This window comes from Hoplias malabaricus, chromosome 4 (assembly GCF_029633855.1).
Source record: "Hoplias malabaricus isolate fHopMal1 chromosome 4, fHopMal1.hap1, whole genome shotgun sequence".
Lineage (NCBI taxonomy): Eukaryota > Metazoa > Chordata > Actinopteri > Characiformes > Erythrinidae > Hoplias > Hoplias malabaricus.
Genome location: NC_089803.1, coordinates 28,945,005 through 28,968,044, shown reverse-complemented (window position 1 = coordinate 28,968,044; position 23,040 = coordinate 28,945,005). Strand labels below are relative to the sequence as shown.

General features: G+C 38.5%; 2 protein-coding genes across 4 annotated transcripts; both read left to right on the top strand.

Moving 5' to 3' along the window:
- LOC136694485 (cAMP-dependent protein kinase type II-beta regulatory subunit) lies at positions 1-11,818 on the top strand. Its single transcript, XM_066668096.1, has 11 exons — positions 1-518; positions 2,018-2,053; positions 6,543-6,595; positions 6,783-6,866; positions 7,796-7,902; positions 8,000-8,153; positions 8,732-8,833; positions 8,955-9,029; positions 9,224-9,292; positions 9,743-9,878; positions 10,091-11,818. Exons 1-11 carry the CDS (start codon positions 257-259, stop codon positions 10,222-10,224), a joined length of 1,212 nt encoding a protein of 403 aa, XP_066524193.1. The 5' UTR covers positions 1-256; the 3' UTR covers positions 10,225-11,818.
- Positions 11,819-12,381: 563 nt separating this feature from the next.
- On the top strand, positions 12,382-22,661 carry hbp1 (HMG-box transcription factor 1). 3 transcript variants are annotated; one of them, XM_066669943.1, is made up of 11 exons: positions 12,382-12,424; positions 14,249-14,429; positions 14,564-14,771; positions 14,852-14,975; positions 15,210-15,321; positions 15,859-15,974; positions 16,209-16,365; positions 16,499-16,643; positions 17,375-17,659; positions 19,490-19,631; positions 21,895-22,661. In XM_066669943.1, the coding sequence occupies exons 1-11, from the start codon at positions 12,410-12,412 to the stop codon at positions 21,910-21,912; spliced, it is 1,503 nt and encodes a 500-aa protein (XP_066526040.1). In that variant the 5' UTR covers positions 12,382-12,409; the 3' UTR covers positions 21,913-22,661. The 3 variants fall into 3 exon arrangements, with proteins under 3 accessions (XP_066526040.1, XP_066526041.1, XP_066526042.1); XM_066669944.1 differs by having other exon boundaries at positions 12,403-12,488; XM_066669945.1 differs by lacking the exon at positions 12,382-12,424 and adding an exon at positions 13,466-13,729.
- Positions 22,662-23,040: the final 379 nt, after the last annotated feature.

The window sequence follows — 23,040 nt, the reverse complement described above, 5'->3', positions numbered from 1 at the left end:
TGAATTTTCTGCCATTTTCATGCCGCCAATTTAGGGGACGCTGTCAGTGCGAATGTTAAACGGTGCCATGGAGTTGTGAGAGATAGCCTGGATTCTCGGCTGGGATTTTTCTTTCTTTTTTTGTGGTTTTTCTCTGCATCGCGAGCTGTCCTCAGCGCAGGTTACTGTTCATTTCAGCTGACGTTGCCAAGGCGGTGTTGCTCCCCGGTCCTCACTGCAGTTTTGCCCCTCTTTCTCCGGAGCCCTGGTATCAGGAATGAGTATAGAAATCCCCGAGGGGTTGACGGAGCTTTTACAGAGCTTTACCGTGGAGGTGCTGAGGAATCAACCGCGGGATCTGTTGGAGTTCGCCCTGCAGTATTTCACTCAGCTGAAGGAGGACGAGGGCAGAGGCGCGGCGTTCGGCAATGAGCAGAATTCGGCCGTGCGAGCGGCGAAGGCGGTCAACTTCATCGAGGAGGCTATGCAGATCGACTCCGAAAACGAGGATGACGACGAGGACGACGAGGAATTCGTAGGTAACAGAGTGGCCTCCCGAAAACCTGCTTCATTCCTTCAGACTCACGTTCATACCCCGGGCAGGACACATGCAGTATAACCTATAAGCTTAACATGGCTTCGTTTAGGTAGGTAGTACATCACCGACCTAAAACCATCCTTCTCTTATAAGTCATGAGCACTCTCATTTGCCAAAAACCTGTAGACTTTACGTATTCTTACGTTTTTCGTTTTGATGGGTGTCTTCTCTGCGTTTAAAACGAGCCTATTTAATCTGGCTTAATCTGCTACAACAAAAACACCCACCTATGAACAGATCCCTGACATGAACGGGTTACTTTTAGGAGCGCGAGTTAGTGCTTATGACCAGTAACATCTCATGTCAGAGACATGGCCCTTATCAAGAATTATAGGTTCATATCCATTCCTCCCTTAGTTTTGAGTCTATTAAACCAAGTTAAGCGTGTTCAATGTTAGAATCTCGTATATAGCTTTCCTCCAGGTACAGCACAGGTCATATATGAAGTGCCGGACTGTGCCAGAGCTAAATGTTATGCTGTGGCTCCTTGAAGTAGGAGATAATAATGAATCACCTGAATCCAAGGCTCTGAACAAATGGCCTCCATCAGCTCCCTCGGGCATGACTGTAGTCATTCTACTGATATACGGCAGTTTAATGATGATATCTTTACACCAAAGCAGAGAAGGCAAGGCTTTTGGTTCCTGGTTAGGTGTTGGAGGGCGTAAATATGATGAGTGGGAAATGTAGAGCGCGCTCTGCAGAGGTGTGGGGGAGGGGGAGGGCGCAAAAGGCTACTACTATAGACAGCAGCAGCAGCATCAGCAGCCGTGTCTCATTCTTCTTGCACATTAAACGATGCTCATCTCCCCCTGCATCTTCAAAAGAGCTCTGGCCTTTAACAAATAAAGCATCCACATCCATGAACCGTCAGATGTTTAAGCTTTTTCTTTTGTGTGTGTGTGTGTGTCATGTACACTGCTCTTCCGGGCCTGCTCTTTAGCACAGCTGCAGCCTGTCTTGGTACAGTGCTCATCCACACTTTTCTTCATTTTGTAAACATTTGGCAGACACCTATATCTGTCCTTGAGCACAGCAAACCCATGCCAATTAATATGATTCGTTGTTAGCTGAGAGAGTGTAGTCCATTCTAAGGATCTCTGGAGGTGATGGTTCTCTCTGTCCAGGACAGGACAAAGGTAGCTGAACAGCATGGTGGCTCAATCCTCTCTCATGCAGTTTTCATGAGGGTACATTGTGTCAGACCTGGGTGCTTTTTTATTGCCACAGAGGATGCTTTATTATTTGTGTGAATTTGAATGGCAATTAGTGGTGCGCCAACTTCAAAGCAACCTCAGTTCTGAATAGCAGGAAATATATTTTAGACAAAACGATCCAGGTCCATGTTTCTTAATCTTTTATGATATTTTATGCCTGAATTCAGAGGGGTATCGAAGCATGTCTCTCACTGCTATGAACACTTTTGTCCTCTTTTCACAGCTCCAGTGATAAACAGATTCATAAGACGAGCATCTGGTAAGTAATACAAAATTCACTGTTTAAACATTGTTAAACTTTTGCTCTTAAACAGCGATGAAAGCATTATTCACTGCAGATGAGTCATCAGGACAGTTCTTTGTTCTTTTTAGTGTTGTAAAGTACATCTTTTAGGCAATGCTAGACACACCATATTTGGTCACTTCCTGTAACCCTGTCTTTAGGCAGGTCACAGAAATAGTGTTTCCATCTGTGTTTTTTTATGTCTTATTTTTTCACACTTACCACTACATGGTCATTTCCTAAATCGAAATCTCATATTTAATTTTTCTGATTTTATTTTTCTTATATGATTTCAGTCCATCTCCTTTTCATTAAATGGGTAACCATTTCATAATTAGAAGACCAGTAGGAATGGCCCACAAATTCTCATTACTATGAAGTACATTAAAAGTCAAAATTCTTCAAAATGTAGGAGTAATTTGTTCGCTAAAATGTAAATAACGTTTTTGGCTTTTTTTTCCCTTTAACATTCTGCATGTAACTCTCTGCCATGAATGAGCATAAAAAACCCATACATTCTGAAAACTGTAATACAAGTTGCTGTAGTCAGTGTATTTAACCATTTCTATGAACAAGCATTTAGAGGAATTAAACTCTTAAGATATCTTGTTCTTATCACCACCGCTGTGAACAATTTGAACTTGATACGTTTCTCTAAAATGCAGCATTTCACATCAAACAAATTTAAATAACGTTTTTTTAAAATATCTTTACATGGAATCCCCTTTTATTCCTGTTATGTTAGCATTCCACGAATTAAAGGTTTTGTTCAGACAGTGTCGCTTTTTGGAAAGAGGAGCTTGGGTTTGAGTCTCTTAAATATGAATTTACTGATCTGGCTGACATCTTTTGAAGTACTGTTTAATTGAGGCTTGATTTGTTCAGTCTGCCAGAGGAGCACAGCAGATTCAAAAGTTCAACTTCAGACTTGAAGTAATCCCATGTCACTGGAACTTGAATAGGTTGCTTAGGAAGTACTTTAACTTCATATTCAGCTGCAGGATGAGATGGAGGAGATTGACTTTTATTACACACAGTGATGGAATGAAATAAACCAGCAGGGGAAGCTAGTGTTTAAAAGATTTGCCCTCAGAGCCATTTATTACACAGAGGAAGGGCCGTCCTGTGTCAGCCTCTTTGTTAAAAACTTTCTCCATTGAAGCAAATGTAAAGGAAAAGTTGGGAGAAATGTTCCAGACCCATTTGGACACATTTTGACATATTTACTGAGCCTGGGGAGATACAGTTAATTTACTGTAATGTGTCTTCAGACTTTAAGGTATAATGACGCATGTAATATATATGCAACAAAGCTACAAAATATTGTGGTTCATGTCAAATTAACGCAGCTCTCTCTGATTCAGTAATGACATGTGTAGACTTAATAAAATACATTAAATAGCTAAAGACTGTAGACATCCCATTGAATAAGCAATTAAGCTTTAAGGTGGATGCAGCCATTCAGTTGTGCATAATTTTCATAGATAAGCATGGAATTAAATAGGTCATCTCAGAGCAGCTGCACATTTGCTTAAGATCATCATGCCTACTGCCAAACATGGGCTACAGGGGAATAAAATACTGGACATTTAATCTCTAGAATGATGGGCCAGTCCAGTATCTTTAAGAGTAATAGGAGTAGTTTCTGTGATCCAAACCTAATAATCTAACCTCAGAGTCAGACCAGTCATATTCTCTCAGCAACATCGAGTCTACAGCTTTCCTAGCAGATTAGAAGCTCTTATATTCTGCCACTATTCAATATGTTTGCCATTGACAAAATTCCAGAGCCTTCGTGTAACTTGACTGCAGTGCGTCCAATTCACACAGCACACAGGCAGTAACATTAAACACTGTAATTTGGGCAGCTCGTACAAAATGACATGTCCTAACAATAAGACCTAAAAAGAATGTGGGTAAGCAGTGACAATGAAAGTAAACAGTAAACAAATGACCTTTCATTTCTTTTTATACCGGATTAAATTTACTGCATCTGCATTTTTTCATTTTATAAGGCTTGCTGTGATATTATTGCAACATTCATATGATGCTGAATTTAGTTAAAAGAAGATCCTGACCAGGGTGGCACAGCAGGTAGTGTCGCTGTCACACAGCTCCAGGGTCCTTGTGTTGTGGGTTCAAGCCCCACTCAAAGTGACTGTCAGTGAGGAATTTGGTGTGTTCTCCCTGTGTCCGCGTGGGTTTCCTCCCACAGTCCCAAAACACGTGCTGATAGGTGGATTGGTGACTCAAAAGTGTCCACAGGTGTGTGTCTGTGAGTGCGTGTCACCTTGCAAAGAACTGGCAACCCCGCCAGGGTGTGTTCCTACCATAAACCCGGTGATTACAGGTAGGCTCTGGACCCATCGCGACCGTGAACTGAATAAGCAGTTACAGACAATGAATGAATGAAGTTACTTACCAGCATTTCACAGAGCAGTTATATATATAACATCATGTTTTTAGGAAAGCTGACAATTAAGCTAAACAAATTTCAGCATGTTCAGGCTTTAGGAACACAATGTCAACCAATATGAACCTACTATGCACAAAGGGCCATAGATGGGATGGTTTTATCTGCTAGCATTTCTTAAGGCATCTTGGGGTCACATGTGAGCACACATTTTGAACAACAGAATACTGTCAAGGATACTTCAATAGTGTCCTTGAAATTTGTTAAAATGAAGGCCACACGAATCCTTGACTGGAGCAGCTTGCAATGATGTAGCCCACCTGGACTGCAGCCTAGCTTTGGAATGCAGCCAGTGAGTTAAATAAGGGAAAGTACTAATCTCTGCAGAGCTGTAGACCATAAGAAATTGTATTTGACTTCTCTGCTTTTAAATTAAATATCTTCAAAATATGGAACAGACTTTACATCATGATTCATGGCTAGGCCTCTCACAATCATAATAAATAAACAAGCTGACAAGTAATAAAGACAATTAAAAATCAAGATTCAAGTTTCCTTTTATTGTCATTGTGTTTTCACAATGAAATTCAATACGTTGCCTAAAGAAACAGAACTCTAATAAACACAAATCACACACAATCCATTGACATATACACATATTACACATTAAAGCTCAATCTTAAAGTGACCACGTTGGTTGATTGGCTTACTTTACAACCTAGCTCTTGATACTCAGTGGCTCTGAACTGAAAACGGACACAGTTGGAACTCAGTAGAGCGCCATGATGAATGTTGAACACTGCTTTGCATTTTGTGGTTGTTCTTTAGACTAGAAATGTTGTTCACCCTCACATTTCACTGAACCAAGATGGTCATTTTTAGCCTTCGTCCCTTTAGTCTATTTTTAGTATGTTTTGGAATTCTGACTAGGTACATTTGTAATTTGTAATTACACATGTAAAGTGTTTATATGAGACAGTCGGTCACACGTGCAATATTTCTTTTATTTTCAGACCCCAGGTTTTCAGAAATGTAATCAGTTGAGATGTAAAAGCTAAAACAATTTTTATCTTCATGAAATTGAGCATGTTTTGATAATTCATTTGTCCATATGTAGTACATTTTTAGAATGTTTGCATATATAGGTTGTCAGAGAGTGTCCAAATTTGATAAGTTTTCAGAATTATTTCATTACATTTAATTCACATTGCAGAGTGCTATAGTTGTATAGATGAGGTTCTACAGATGTTGTCATATGTGGATCATGTCTGTAGGTTATGATGCCATCCCACAAATTGTAGGCTGTAGGTTCATGAGGTTCAAGGAGTAGTGTGAAAGAATCATTGTGTTTGTTACATTTTTGTTGCTGTGATAGCAGTGTGGCATGCTGCAGCATACTTAGCTTGGCCATGCTGAGAATTTACCTGTACTGGAATTCTAACATCAGCCAGTGATTTATGTGTGAGTATATATATATATATATATATATATATATATATATATATATATATATATATATATATATATATATATATATATATATATATATATATATATATATATATATATATATATATATATATAACGGTGAAGGGTTCAGTTTAGTTTAGATTTGACTGTGGAGCACACACTTGGTCCTGGAGGTGGGAGGGGTATCGATCCAGACAGTAGATGCTCCTGTCATCCTCTGTGCTGGTATTAATAGTAGGAACACCGGGGGCGTGTGGCAGAGAAGTGCAAATGGGCCTCTCATCTCAATACTGTGAGCTTAATAGAGAAAAAAGGGAGACAAAAGACACACAAAATGAGAGGGAAGCTCAGGATATAGATGTGAATAAAGAGACCAGGCAGATTTCTTCAATATGTTGAGAACACACTGGTGAGCAAATTCAGACAAGTTGTTTTTTTCAGTTTTCTTTCCAGGGACAAGATGGGTTTAATGGTTTTTATTCTCTATGGGTCTGAATGTGCCCACTTACACATCACATAGCCTGTAGGCCATTCCCTTGTTTACTCTGCAGTTCTATCAGATGTTTTATTTTCCATTTTCAGTGTGTGCCGAGGCATTCAACCCAGATGAGGATGATGAGGACAAGGAGCCGAGGGTGAGGGATTATTTTTTGTGCTACTATAACATGCTTCAAATTAAAGCTTGTAAGATAGTACCGCAACAATATACATGACAGTGTATAAGCCCCTACCCCTGATTGTCTTATTATTTTTTCTTGGCATTTTGCATTTTTCTTAGAGTACTCCTTCCCTTATCTCCAAATGCCCTTGCTCACTTCGCAGGTGACTCACCCAAAAACAGATGAACAGAGGCAGAGATTACAGGAGGCATGCAAAGATATACTTCTTTTCAAAAATCTTGATCCGGTAAAGACATATTTTGCTTTGCAATATACCCTTTCACTTTTTTTATGCTCAGAAAAATAGCTTTTAAGGATTCCTAACAATTAAAAGTATTTATTGTGATGAATTAAATTATTTGATATAATTATTTTAATTGTGATGAATCACCATTGTGTTATTTGCTAAAATTTGATCCTAAGCCTTTTTTTTTGCATTTTGAGATAGCGTTAACAAGTGACAAAATATCCTTTGTCAGAATGTATGTATTAGTTTCAGTAATTAATTAACGTTGTTTTCTAGGTGAACGTGAAAATCAGATTTTAGGTTAAATGCTTTTTCCAGTTTGACCAACTGACACCAAGTTAAAGTAACAGTGGTTGTGTGTTTTCTTACTAGTTAATTGTCACTGTCCAATCAAAAACATGTATTTTTGTGGATTTTTGTGTGAATTGTGTGAAAAGTTTATGATAAATGAACCAATAAAGATGCTCCAAAATTACTTTGGAGTAAAATCTTTTTTACATTGACTTCCACTGTAAGTTAAGATGTTTTTTTCCTTCTCCTGTAAATTATGTTTCTGGGTGATATATGTCATTTTTATTGGACAGCGATGAAGTATATCATAACATGTACATCATACAATATAGCATTTACACAGTCCATTTATCAACTCTTCTCTAGACTGTAGCACTCTCAGTCACAGGCTCATAGATTCTCATAGATGAATGTGATAAGCTATCAACATTAAAACATTCAACATTACATTAAACATATGCTAATATCTATTGGACATCTGTGTTAACAAAAGGCATTATTGTATAAATTTGAGAGTTTAATGCTATACTGAGTACATTCTATTGTTGTTTAATGTGCTGCATTCCATATAACTTTATCCCTGATTATTATAAAAAAAGCTAGAAGCATGACGTGTATGTCTGCTGTCAACTTTGTAGGAGCAAATGTCCCAAGTATTGGATGCCATGTTTGAGAAGACGGTTACTATTGGCGAACACATTATTGATCAAGATGATGATGGAGACAACTTCTATGTTATTGAGAGGTCAGAACCGCAGACCTTGTTGATCTTTTTTTTAAATTATTTTGCTGTATTCATACATTCAGAAAAAGTGTAAAATGCTAATTCTTGATCCTTACAGAGGAACTTATGACATCCTGATGAAGTCAGGTGGCACCACCAGAGCGGTTGGCTCATATGATAACCGTGGGAGTTTCGGGGAGCTTGCCCTGATGTATAACACACCACGTGCAGCCACCATTGTTGCTACCTCACCTGGAGCCCTGTGGTGCCTAGTGAGTAGATCTATGATTAACAATAGCATAATTTATTTAAAAGTATTTTTTGTTACAGCTATTATTAGATCCACGGTCCATCATAATTATCATATGTAGTTACTAGCAATAAATAAGCCAATAGTAGCATTGATGACTGTATTGTCAGTGCCTTTAATCAAACACTGAAATAGTCATCTCTATAGATTCTTACTTTAGATTTGTGTACTTTTTTTTGTTTGTAAGAAGTTAATGCTTTTCATTTGCTTTGTTTGTTGTACATTATAGCTCCCTCTACTGTTTAAGTGAACTGCTAACACACTCCCACACAAAAGAGACTGCTGGAATGATTTGTTACCCTGATTTCTCCAGAATATAGTGTGAATACCAATATACATTAATGTATATTTCTATATGAGACTTTCTTGAAGATATGCTGTTAAATGTTTTATGATAGAAAAGTTGGTGCCTACTTCCTATAGATTATTACAGAGATCAGTAGCTAAGGTTTATGTGTTAAAGATGAGACGAAGCTTTGTGTTCCAGGAGAAGATTAGAACTTAGAACTTGTGTTTTTAAATAATTACTTTTGAATGCAGGACCGATTGACATTCAGAAGGATCATTGTAAAAAACAATGCAAAGAAGAGGAAAATGTATGAGGCTTTCATCGAGACACTCCCACTCCTAACGTCCCTGGAGGTCTGGACCACTGCCTCTAATTCTATTTTATTTGTTAATAACGATATCTAGAGAACACTTATAACCATTTTTATGTGTGTGTGTGTTTTTTTTTATTTTTTATTTTTTTGTTTATTGTCAGGTCTCAGAAAGAATGAAGGTGGTGGATGTCTTGTCGACTAAAGTGTACAGTGATGGAGAGCAAATCATTGCACAGGTTACCCCATTTTCCAGGGTTCATGTTTAGCGTTTTACTGTTTAATAAATGTTCTACTGAATTGGGAAAGAATTGGTGAGAAATAATCATAATATGTTGTGAACTATATAATGCAAAACTGCACCTGATCTTCTGTGGTAACATGCCTTTCTGTATATGTTGACACTATATATGATATGTATGTTTTTGTATAGGGTGACCTAGCAGATTGTTTCTACATTGTAGAATCGGGTGAAGTTAGAATCACCATGAAGAGGAATCGGGTGAGTGTTAACAGCAAGTGATGTGTGTATGTTACTCCCTTGCACATGACTTTTGACATTTGGTCTTTCATGGTTTATCTGGTTTCTGTTCATTGTGTATTGCAAATTTTGTATTGTTCTTTGATGCACTTATTACTTTTCATGTCTACAAATTAATTTAATGATTTGAACTTTTTGTCAATTCTCAAAATAGCTGGTTCTTCTATAAAGTTTAGTGTGCATGAATGCATATTTTAAAAAAAATCGTTAAAACCATATTTTTTAAATACTAAAATGTACATATCTTGAATCGTAAGGTTCTTAATAAATGTATTGTGTAAACTCATATTGTAATATGTTAATAATTATGTATATTGCCAGAAATGTTTCATAATTAGCTAAATGCACACAACAAAATTGAAAAGGAGACAGAGGTGTAGTGAACATTTTCTTTCGGTTTAATTTTGACAGTTGAAAACAGATTCTGAAGAAGAAGAGGTGGACATAGCCACGTGCACTAGGGGGCAGTACTTTGGAGAGTTGGCTCTTGTCACCAACAAGCCAAGGGCAGCTTCTGCTTATGCTGTGGAGAATGTCAAGTGCTTAGGTACTATGCTACTTTTAAACAATTTTAAAAACAAAAGAAATGTGCAGCATATTTGAATCAGAAACCATCAGAAATTAATTTATACATTAACAGATTATTTAGTATGACTGCAATAAAAAAAATAATAATTTACCATTCTAATCAGGAAATTGCTATGCCTTTTTTCTGCCTGTTACATTGTTTCTAACATTTGTGTGGTCTTTGTTTGACAGTAATGGATGTTCAGGCATTCGAGAGGTTACTGGGACCCTGCATGGATATCATGAAACGCAACATCGCTAACTACGAAGAGCAGTTGGTTACCCTCTTCGGGAGTCAAACAGAAATAGAGGAGCCAAGTGCATGAAATTTAAAAAATTACAAACTGAAATGCAACATAATGAAAAGATGAAATCATGGTAAGTACAGGCCTTTTTACAGGCTGTTCAGATGCCATATGATCATAACTTTTGAAGTTTTAAGTTTTTATTTTGCGTTCACAGAAGTGAAGCTCTGGTGTGTCAGTGATAGTGATTTTTACAAATGATAAGCCAAACATAGGATATTCTTAAGAGGTTTCACAAGATTTATAACAAGAGTTTTTCATGAGTGCTGTGTTTTGTCATGCTGGGAATATACTGTATTTATCCAGGTATTGGATAATGTCATCTTCTTCACTACTGTTATGTATTCTGTTCACATGTATTAGAATGAGGTGAGTTTTACAGTGACTTTTATTTTGTCTCTCAGTCTTTGACAGCAAACGTTGCAGTCTACTATAATCCATTTTCACATACTTTGAACTGATTTTTCTGAATTGTTTACGTTTTAATGTTTTGAACATATTCAATATAACTCCAAGTGTTTTCATGAAAACTTAAAGAATGAGCCAATCACACACACACACACACAATGGGCCATGTGTGAGAGACTGAAGGGGACGTAAACCAAAACGTAATAATTTGTATTAATAAAAGTCAGGGTGATGTTGTAATGTAAGCATATATTGACAAGACAAAAAGGGAAGAAAAGTGTGTGTATGCTGAAATTGCACTTTGATGCTAGCTTCAAAATCAATGTAATTGCACACAGATTTATGCTGAAAATTATTATATTGTACACAGTATTTTACAACTGAGTTAAGAACTAACTCTCATAAATAAGCATAATACATGTAAAACGTTTCTTTTGTACAATTGGAAGCATAGCTTTTTTATTTTACATTTCACATATTAATTTTGAAATTTACATTTTACTTTTATTTTACTTTTATTTACAAGTCAGTATTTTACAGTAAATTTGGACACATTTGATGTTTGTGAAATAGCTTTCTTTTAGCCATTCTTTTTCTACAAACCAGAGTGTATGTTTCTTTTGTTAAAAGGAATAAGAGTAATCATGATCAAATGCACATTAATGCATATTGCTTTATCTACTCAAATCTACTTTTGCCCATAAATTTTGCTTCTCACCTGCAATATGCTTCACCACATGTTGTCCTGTTGTCTACTCATGTTTCCCATCTCTTTTTCTCTATTTTTATTACAATGTATTTACTCTACTGGTATTTTAGGACTTTTGCTTCATATGACATTGATGAGATTATTTATTACTGTCTACCTCCTCACAAACACACACATCACACCATGGCCCACGCGGGAGTCTGCAGCCTCCCCTCCTAGTAGCTGGCCTCCACTGAGCGCTCCTATTGTACGCTGTTTGTGTAGTCCCATCATTTTATACAGATTTAGCTTGTTCACTTGTTAGGGACTTTCATTTGCGAAAATTGCTGACCTGTGTTTATATATTTCACATTGGTTTGTGTCCAAATCAGCACATCTGAAAGTAGCTCTTTGTGTTGCCTGTGCTCTCTACTTCATGAAATCAAATCAAAGGTCTACAGACTCTCAATGCCAGATTATCCAGTAATATTGTCAGTGATAATTGACTTTCCATCAAAATAAAATACACTTTTGTATTACATTCATTTGGTGCTTCATTTGTTCATTCTTTTTATATGTATTTTATGTCAGTAAACAGCATGCAGAAGAGAAAAAGTTTAATAAGTGAGGTATTCCACAATATAAGACTCTTCACTTTAGCCACATAACTTAATCTAAGCCAAATGTATCCAATAAAAATAGGCTGAGGGACATTCATACTGGACGGTCCTCAACTCTTGGGTTAAGTTATCTAGTTAACTCTTAAATCCTACTTCGGGTAACACCCCAGAGAACTAAAGTGAATGTTTTGTAAAGGAGAACATAAATGAGTTGATAGTTCATTCTGAAAGCAAAACAAAAGCTTACTCCAGTAACAAAGGAGAAGACAAGTGTTGCTGTAGCCAATGAGTGGCAGCGGTGAGGTAACGGGCAAGAGCAACGGACCAATGAACTTCACAATAACACAACAAAACACGCCTTCTGCAGAGCTACCAAAGCTGACCAATCACGCCTCGAGTTTATTTGATTGACGTTCTGGTGGACCAATGGTAAAGGAGATCTAAAAGTAATCAGTCCCGCCTTCTCGGAGAATGCTAGAGATACTCGGTAATGGCGACAGGCTTGGTGAGTAAAAAGTTAGCGAAAGATTACAGAGGATTGAAACACGGGCGTTCCTCCGGTGAAATGGGTATGGAGATGATTTAAAAGTGTTTTCTCGACCGCTGCGGTTTTAAAGGCTGTCATTGATTCTTCGGTCGGTGAATGAGCGCTGACTGAATGGCGAGGTGTTTTTCTCTCAGTGACGTTTGTTGTTTTGCCTGTGTCTCGGAGAGTCAGTCGCTGCTGAAGTGAACCAAGTTAAGCCCAGATTCAGTTCTGCGTACAAACAGCCGACCGCGGTCTGTTCTCCCGAGAGAGAGACGTAGAGAAAAAACAGAGCTTTTTTTCATTTCATTCATTGTGGTCTTCGACAGAGCTCCAAGCGCCATGTCTCAACTTGTTGACATTCTTTTGTTTACAGTCCGCGGAGCTGTGGGTCGCCTCCGAGAGAAAAGCTGGCCCTCTGACAACAACCGATAACTAATTTAAACTCAATCGAGTCTCGTTTCTGTCCGGAAACCTCTTCATTTTCACAACAGAGACTTGTCACGTCGTTGTTTCTGGAGTGGAACTAGTCGCGGAGAAAAAACAACTCTGTCCCTTTGTTTAATTGACTTTGTGTAACAGACGTTTTCGTGGGTTTGTTTAACGGTCATTTTTAAATACAAACCGTGGACAACCGTCTCTTTACTATATTTTTTAGAGCAGAAGGCTGTCAGTAAATTAGTCTTAAACGTTGATCTCTATATATACACATAAATATAGCTATATATATTTATTTATTTAATTGTGCATTTGATCCAGATTGCTGTTTGATATTTTAACAACTAATTTCTCGAAACTGACCAAAGATCCCCGCGCAATCAACTCAAATCTTCGTCATCAACTGAAATGTGATCGTGTTGTCACTAGTTGGGGTTCATTTTACGATCATATCGGGTTGTTATTGATCCCGTGTTACGCAGTTCTGAATGAATGAGCGCAGCAGCGCATGCGCAAGGTTCTTTAAAGTTTATAAACAAGGCTTGCATGCAAGAGTGTCACATGACCCTCCTTTACGAAACAGGCACTGAGTCCCGAAGACAAAGAACGGCGCTTAAAGACAAGCGCAATCTCGCACATTTACTTCAGGAGCCTGTCCTTAGTTGTGCTGGTCTTGTTTCAGGAGCTCTCCGCTGGTTGGACCGCTGTTTAGACCGAGCTCAGAGCGCCTGTCACTGCTGTGCGTTTAGAGCAAGACCCGAGGTTACACAATGGGCAGCGTAGCAGCAACAGCTGTTGAGATACTAACGTTATGCTTGCCAAAAGTTGCCTCAAAAGAAATACAAAGTAAATAATTAACTATTTGATTGATTTGTAACGTATTGATTAAATGATTCATCATTCAGTAATCAAATTAATTCATTATTCTTCATCCTGGCATCATTGAAACTCACCTGTTCATCAGGATTACATTCTAAGAAGTAATTGAAAAATATCTCCTAATGCCTTAAAGTGGCTTAGATTTTACTCAACACCATTCAATACGTGCAGCTCTATAAATATGCAGTTAGTCCCTGCTTCTGTCTCCACTAATCTGTCAGTCAGCTACAGCTTAAAAGTCCAAACCCACAAATTGATGGGATTAGTTTCTTAGGTTTATGACTTAAGAAACCCCAGCTTTCTGAATCCTCCAGTCTGAGGCTCTTTGGAGCCCTGTAGTTTCAAAGCAGAAATGTTCAGCTATGGCATCGATTGCTTGCTATTGACAAGTAGATGAAAATATATATGAACTATTAAATAAGGATTGATTGAACTCATTTTTTATAATTGTAAAGTGGTATCAATTATTTTCATTTCATTTTAAAGCCTCGCCAAGTGACATGGCATAATATGGTGTGGGAAGTAAAGACTCAGTCTGTTCCCAAAAGAGTCGAGAAAACCCAGACAGTCCACTCAGGCATGGATGAGGCCTTCGACATGCTCAAGTGTAATGAGGACCTACCCTCTTCCCCAGGTTGCCCCTCCAGTGAAGGCCACATGGAATATGGTAATTTTAGGTTTAACTTCCTGTTTATTTTATTTTTCTTATTAGTTGTGTGTCTCTATATGAATATTAATTTATATTGATTTCTATTGTCTCTGTGCGTTTGTTCATATGATTTCCCTCTATGTGTTTAACAGATGACCTGCCAGAGCTGCAAGAGGTGCAGGATGACCAGTCATCCCCTGAAGTGTTCCAGGTGAATCCAGGTGTGTCACACGAGGAGATACCTGGACTGGAGAGGAGCCAGTCTGACAGCAACTCCTCACATCCCAACTGGCTCACAGAGCTCGCCAACATCGCCACAAGCCCCCAGAGTCCCTTGCTGCAGAATGTCCCACACAACCGGTCAGTAACCTGTGTTAACATATGTGTTAAGAATATCATCATTTTTTGCCAGTCTAAAGTCCATGTCCTGTGTCTCGCAGGTCCTCTCCTGTGCACATCTTTGCCAGCAGTAACAGTTTACATTCCTACGCTCGGCCTCCTTTGGCCTCCAGCAGTGCTCCAGGCCCTGCTCGCAGCCACATAAGAGAGCGCCGCCGTGTGCGGGTACAGTTTTCAAAAACTTGTAGAACCATAAAAGAATTCAATACATTATAAGAAATGCAATATATATGCACGTACATTTTTTGGACCCAACTAACTGCATGTTAATTAATCCATTTACTGTAATGTTTCTATTGTTGTTACATTATTGCATTATACTCTAACTTTGTTTCTACCATCTGTGACAGTTACATTACAGTCATAACATCTTGATCCTTTTGTTTGACCCAAATTTAGGCCAGCAGTGAGTCGGAGTCGGGGGTATTCTGCTTGTCCTCACTGTCAGATGATGATGACATGGGGTGGTCCCATTCTTGGCCCTCCACTATTTGGCATTGCTTTTTGAAAGGTAAAGGGCATACACCAGCACACAGGGTTTGAGTTGGAAACATGTCTTACTTTTGATAAGGCATTTAAGATTAAGGGCTGCTAAAATCTCAAAAAAAAGTAGCACACTGTTGTTACAGACACAGATAAGGTGTTCCTGCCAGCTGCCTGTGAAAACCCAGCTGACTTTTTTTTAAAAGCTTTAACCTTAGGTTAGCTGCACACCAGCCATTTTATGAATGAGCAGTTAAATTTGCTGTAGCGCCCTCTGCTGTGACATATGCACTACTACATAAAAAAGAGCAAAACAAGTTGAGAGCATAGGTCATGGGAGGGGTACAGTAGTCATCTGAGATGTCTCCACCTTCAGCCATTGGGAATTAATGTGCAAGTAAAGTTTCGTTTTAAAATATATTACATTTTATTAAAATAACCAGAACACAAATACTGAGGATTAATTCTATTTTCATTGTCATAATGCATAACAGTGCTTGAGATTCTCTATTTCATATTTAATAGAGTATACATTCTGCATGTGTCCTGTTGTTTGCTTCTTTAGGCACACGTATCCGCTTTCACAAAGGGCCAAATGTGGAGTGGCAGGAAGTAGAGGACTTGGCTGAGTCAGAGGATGAATCTGATGATGAAGGAGGCATGCGCTTCAGTCCCATTAAGGCAATACTCTACTTCATATTCTCAGCAGTATACAGTGACCACATGGGAGCTAATAATGAGCTATCTCTGTTGAAATCATTCAGGTTTATCATCCCCTTAATTAGATGAACAAACGACACATTATTTTGAAGTGTACTTTGCAATTAGAGTTATGTGGATCGAGAGGATGCAGTTGCTTGTATGATTTATTTATTGTTTTGAAGCTGACCAGGCATGTTGAATATTACTTTGTAGAATTATGGATCTGAAGGGTTGAAGCTTGTGGCCCTGGAGGAGACTGTGTCTTTTGGTCAGTCGGTTCTGAAATTAGTCTTTGACCCTTGTTCTCCTGAGGCTGGGCTTCTGACTGCTGAGTGCCAACTAGACCATCCATTTTATGTAAAAAGTAAAGGTAAAAACCCTAACTTTATAAAATTATATAATGTAGAATAAATGAATGTGTGTCCTTTGATCAGAAGATTATGTTTTTTTTAAAAGCTTTTGAGGGTTCAGAATTACTAAAGATTGTTATGTGTGCTTTGTAGGGTGGTCCTCATTTTATCCCAGCCTTACTGTGGTGCAGCACGGAATCCCTTGTTATGAAATGCAAGTTGGGGATTTGTGTCTCCCACCAGGACACCGTGATGCCATCAACTGTGATGACTCGACTGTTTTTGACACCTTCAGGAGGTAAAGAAATTCCTGTTTGGATTTGGTTTAGTTGTATGACTACTGATATGATACTATTACACACATATAACCATCGGGTATAACAATGTCTAAAGAATCTGGACTCCACCATTCCACAGTCACATTGTGTACAAATGGAGGATATTCAAGACCTCCCAGGAGACCAATAAAATCGTGCCAAGAACAAGGAAAGTAATAGTCAGAAAGGAGCAATACATAACTTATAATCAACAGGCCCTTTTCCCCATTGGCTAATGTTAATGTTTATGAGACCACCATCAGGAGAACACTGAACAATGGTGTTCATAGCAGAGTTGTGAGGAGAAAGCTGCTTCTCTCCAGAATGAACAATGCTTCCCCTCTGCGGCTTGCTAAAGATTACATGGACAAGCCAGAAGGCCCTTGGAACAATGTTTTGTGGACCGATGAGACCAAAATAAATACTTTTTTGGTTTAAATGAGTAGCATTATGTGTGGAGAAAGGAAAGCACTGAATTCCAGCAAACAACCTCCTCCCATTTATGAAACATGATGGTAGTAGTACCATGGTTATGGCCAATTTGCTGCATTTGGGCCAGGACAACTTGCCTTCTTTGATGGAACAATGAAATTTGAATTATACTTGTAAATTCTAAAGGAAAATGTCAGGATGTGGTGTGCACGCCTAGGTCCTGATTGTTTTCTGTTTGTTTTATTTATTTATGTGTTTGTTTTTTTTGTTTTCTCCCCAGTTACGACTTTACCCCACTGGACTCATCTGCTGTGTATGTGCTGAGCAGTATGGCACGTCAGCGAAGAGCCTCGCAGTCTAGTGGGGGCACAGTGAGCCCTGACTGTGACAAACTGGAGCGATCTGGCTCCTCCCACCACTCTAGTAGCAAAACACAACGCAGCCACTCCTCAGGGAGCAGTGGAGCCACACCCACAAAATGCAAACGGCCAATGAACGCCTTTATGCTCTTTGCAAAGAAGTATCGAGTAGAGTACACACAGATGTATCCTGGAAAGGATAACAGGTAAGAAATTTATTTAATCACTGTGATAAGCTGTTACCTCTCACCACATCAGACCTGGTTCAGGCCCCACTATTTATATAGCTAGATCTATTTGCTTTTGGGTTTACTACCTTCTGAGTGACAACTATAAGTATCTGGATAGCAGTCCCATTACATATATCTGTCAACATACAGCAAGTTCAGCTAGTTAGAATTCAAGCAATTCAGTACTGAGGTCTTTTTGAGGGTAACCAGTAGGGTTGGCACAGAATATTTGACTATTCGGATATTCGTTCTTTGGGTAGGAATTCGATTTATAATTTTGAGATTCGGATATTTGTTTTTTTGGATAAATGTGACATTGATAATGGCAACCCTCCACTCTATGTATTCAGACTTGTCAACATCCATTCATTATCTGTAAGCGCTTATCCAGTTCAGTGCGGTGGGTCCAGAGGGCAACACACACACAGTCACTCACATTCACACCTACAGACACTTTTGAGTCACCAATCTACATATCGTGTGTTTTTGGACTGTGGGAGGAAACCGGAACACCTGGAGGAAACCCACGCGGGCACGGGGAGAACACACCAACTCCTCACAGACAGTCACCCGGAGCGGGAATCGAACCCACAACCTCTAGGTCCCTGGAGCTGTGTGACTGTGACACTACCTGCTGCACCACCGTGTTGCCCAACATGTCAACATAAAAGTCTAATATAGGGATGGCTCCAAGTAATTTAGTATTAGCTATTTGTTTGTTGGGTTTGTATTCGGTTTCTAATTTTGAGATTTGGATATTGCTTTTTTAAAATTATTATTAATGTGGCTATCGATAAAGGCAATGCTCCACTGCAATCAGGCTCTCCAGCAGTAAAAACAGTGCTCTCTACACTCCACCCATATTCAGGCTCATCAACATAAAAGTCTTTCTGGAAATGAAGCCTAAAGCTCAGTCATATAAAACAGCCTAACATGCTAAAACAACAACACTTACAATAAAGAAAGGCCACAGTTCATTTTGTCAGGTTTGTGCCTGAAATTAGAGCACTTCCGCTAAAACTGGTTAAATTGTGTATACTCTGTGCTCTTAGTTAGTAAGCTAGTTAGCAGGGTAGCGAGCGAAGCCGTGCTGTGAGCCACACCTCAGTCTGGAGAGAGGGATATTAAAGCAGGGGTCGGAAGTGGATTTTCTCAATGACAAAAATATACACCACCCCACTCCGCGAATATTTGATTATGCACAGAATATTGTGAAGCCCTAAAAATGGTATTCGGGACAGTCCTAGTAACCAGGTAGTTATTTACATATTAGCACATGCAGCAGGTTTTGTCGCAGTCACACAGCTCCAGGGACCGGTAGGTTGTGGGTTCGAGTCCCGCTCCGGGTGACTGTCTGTGAGGAGTTTGGTGTGTTCTCCCCGTGTCTGTGTGGGTTTTCTCCGGGTGCTTCAGTTTCCTCTCACAGTCCAAAAACACACGTTGGTAGGTGGATTGGTTACTCAAAAGAGTCCATAGATGTGAATGTGTGTGAGTGTGTGACTGGTGCCTCCTAAAGGGTGTATTTTGCCTTGCGCCCAATGATTCCGGGCAGGCTCCAGACACACCGCAACTGGATAAGTAGTTACAGATAATGAATGAATGAATGAATGAATGAATGTGTGTATGTATAGCGAATATGTAAAATTAGTAAAATATGCATTATAAAGTCATTATAAGGAATATTATTCTAATATGAATATAAGCTTTGATCTGTATGCTTTTACAGAACAGCAGGATATATTTAGTATCCTGACTAAGAGACTGAGAATACTGCTGAGAGCACTAAACTCCTCTCTTTGCCTCTAGAGCCATTAGTGTGATTCTTGGCGATAAGTGGAAGAAGATGAAGAATGAGGAGCGGAGGATGTACACCATGGAGGCTAAAGCTTTGGCTGAAGAACAAAAACGCCTCAACCCCGACTGCTGGAAGCGCAAGAGAACCAACTCGGTAGAAACCTAAACACTCAAAACACTATTACTGTACAGGCCATATTGAATTAACAAAATTACATAAATACTGCTTTCAGCAAACAAAATCAGGACTAGTTCTTCATTTCGTTTAACATGTATTGTTTACAATAGTTACATTTATATTATTTATTAATACATCTATTTTAAAATGTGTCAAAATCCTTATAAATTTATTATAATAATACAGACATTTGTTCTTTGTAGTTGTATCTCCATTTTTGTAATGATGTTTCTGGACATAACTTAAAAATACAGATACTCTTTATATATTTATGAAACTTCTATGGTGAATGAACAAATCTGAACATGATAAAATCTCATCAGCACCATGTTTTTGATTTCACTTGTGAACTTACAATTTTTGGAAAAGAGATTGCATTCTGACAGAAGCAATTTGGATGTACATTTTTTAAATTTACTTGTTGGCAAACATAGCCATGTAGGTAGTACAAACCGGATTCCAAAAAAGTTGGGACACTAAACAAATTGTGAATAAAAACTGAATGCAATGATGTGGAGATGACAAATGTCAATATTTTATTCGTAATAGAACATAGATGACAGAACAAAAGTTTAATCTGAGTAAATGTAACATTTTAAAGGAAAAATATGTTGATTCAAAATTTCACAGTGTCAACAAAGCCCCAAAAAAGTTGGGACAAGTAGCAATAAGTGGCTGGAAAAAGGAAATTGAGCATATAACGAACAGCTGGAAGACCAATTAACACTAATTAGGTCAATTGACAACATGATTGGGTTAAAAAGAGCTTCTCAGAGTTTCAGTGTCTCTCTGAAGCCAAGATGGTAAGAGGATCACCAATTCAACCATTGTTGCGCAGAAAGATAGTGCAGAAATACCAGAATGGTGTTACCCAGCGTAAAATAGCAAAGACTTTTAAGTTATCATCATCAACCGTGCATAACATCATCAAAGATTCAGAGAATCTGGAATTTTAGTGGAATTGCTGTGCGTAAGGGTCAAGGCCGTAAAACTCTACTGGATGTTCATGATCTCCGGGCCCTTAAAGATCACTGCACCTCAAACAGGAATGTCACTGTCAAGGAAATAACAGAATGGGCTCAGGAATACTTCCAGAAAGCATTGTCAGTGAACACAATGCACCGTGCCATCCACTGTTGCCAGCTGAAACTCTACAGTGCAAAGAGGAAGCCATTTCTAAGCAAGCTCCACAAGCTCAGACGTTTGCACTGGGCCAGGGGTCTTTTAAAATGGAGTGTAACAAAATGGAAGACTGTTCTGTGGTCAGATGAGTCACGATTTGAAGTTCTTTATGGAACACTGGGACGCCATGTCATCCAGACCAGAGAAGACACGGATAACCCAAGTTATTATCAACGCTCCGTTCAGAAGCCTGCATCACTGATGGTATGGGGTTGCATGTGTGCTTGAGGCATGGGCAGCTTTCATGTCTGGAAAGGCACCATTAATGCAGAGAACTATGTTCAGGTTCTAGAACAACATATGCTCCCATCTAGACGTCATCTCTTTCAGGGAAGACCCTGCATTTTTCAACAAGATAATGCCAGACCACATTCTGCAGCAATCACAACACCATGGCTACGTAGGAGAAGGATCCAGGTACTGAAATGGCCAGCCTGCAGTCCAGATCTTTCATTTGGTGCATCATAAAGAGGAAGGTGCGACAAAGAAGGCCTAAGACGATTGAACAGTTAGAGGCCTGTATTAGACAAGAATGGGAGAGCATTCCTATTTCTAAACTTGAGAAACTGGTCTCCTCTGTCCCCAGACGTCTGAGTGTTGTAAGAAGAAGGGGGGATGCCACACAGTGGTAAAAAATGGCCATGTCCCAACTTTTTTGGGATTTGTTGATGCCATGAAATTTTAAAAACAACATATTTTTCCCTTAAAATGATACATTCTGTCAGTTTAAACTTTTGATCTGTGATTTGTGTTTTATTCTGAATAAAATATTAGATGTTGGCACCTCCACATTGCATTCAGTTTTTATTCACAATTTGTTTAGTGTCCCAACTTTTTTGGAATCCGGTTTGTAGTCTAGATATATACAAGTTTAGACCTGGGGCTTGCTAATTGTGTTCCTCATATAAACCATTTTCAAATCTGTAGGTAAATGTAGCTGGTGTGTTACAGCAAGCAAGTCACCAAACTCTGAAGAATAGACCTCTATGAAGGGAATGAGACAGTGTTTGAATACATGTAAAAAGCTGAATTGAACTGTTGTCATGTGTCTTTTTAGGGTTCTCAGCAGAACTAGCCTGAGGAGCATCACAGACTCATGAAACTGGACAGAGAAAAATCGAGAGTGACCGACCTATAGACTCCACTCCTCACCTTCATCTGTAAGAGTGATGAGGCTTAACTGTGATGATAAAAAGAAATAAATAAAACCTTCAAGTAAAGATTTGAAAGAAAAAAAAATGCGATCAGATATAAACAATATAAAAACATATAATCTAGTAAACTAACAGTGCTTATTATTTCTTATCTTTTCAAAAAAAAAGACGAAAATGCCTTATTCTTCCAAAGTAAGAAAATGCTCAGTTCTACTTTCAGGTAATTTCATATTTCTCAGCTTGAAAGGTGAGACCCTGTGGTGCTATTTTAGTGAGGGGCGAAGGAGCAGTATATATGGAAAAAAGTCTATTTTTAAATGTAAAAAGGGGAATTTTAGATGTTAGCTAGCTTGTTTTCAGCTGTTCCTATTAATTTGTATAACTCAATATTGCACAGACTTGATATATTGCAAATGGACGAAAACTGTTGAATTTCATATTCGTCAGTGATCTGGGAAGGGTTGCATTGTGTAGACACCTATCCAGCCTAGACCATATACTGTGTGTGTGTGTGTGTATGTGTGTGTGTTTGCATGTGTATGTGTGTGTGTGTGTGAGTGAGTGAGCAAGTGATCAAGTGTTTTTGAGTGAGTGAGCATGTTTGTTTGTGTACCAACCAACCGGCCATATTACAGTGTATATCAGGCTTCTATACCTACGCAAACATACATATATATTCTCACACACACACACACACACACACACACACACACACACACTCTGTTTACATTGTCATTTCATGTGGCTTGATCTAGAAAATAACTTGATAAGATGTTTCTGCTCAATTCTGTCCGTTTAATTTACAAATCATTTACCAGTTACCATTTTCAAGAACTTAATTTTTTTCCTTTTATTGAAAACATCCAGGTTTTTCTCTTAGGTTTTCACCTCAAAGTCTCAATTTTAAATCGCATAAATCTTTTGCTTACACCAGCCTTAAATCAATGTCATCACAGACAACCTGCATAAACATGTAATATATGGTAGTGATAATATGAATGATGAAAAAGATGAAGTGAAGAAGAAAAGTAAACTAACGTTGTAGAATA

Bases quoted from the DNA above. Each gene is read 5' to 3' on its own strand.
- LOC136694485 (XM_066668096.1), top strand. From the start codon at position 257: ATGAGTATAGAAATCCCCGAGGGGTTGACGGAGCTTTTACAGAGCTTT. The intron at 6,867-7,795 runs GTAAAGACATAT...TCAACTTTGTAG, and splicing joins TTTTCAAAAATCTTGATCCG to GAGCAAATGTCCCAAGTATT. The intron at 9,293-9,742 runs GTGAGTGTTAAC...TAATTTTGACAG, and splicing joins TCACCATGAAGAGGAATCGG to TTGAAAACAGATTCTGAAGA.
- hbp1 (XM_066669943.1), top strand. The intron at 15,322-15,858 runs GTAAAGGGCATA...TTGCTTCTTTAG, and splicing joins TTGGCATTGCTTTTTGAAAG to GCACACGTATCCGCTTTCAC. The intron at 16,644-17,374 runs GTAAAGAAATTC...TTTTCTCCCCAG, and splicing joins GTTTTTGACACCTTCAGGAG to TTACGACTTTACCCCACTGG.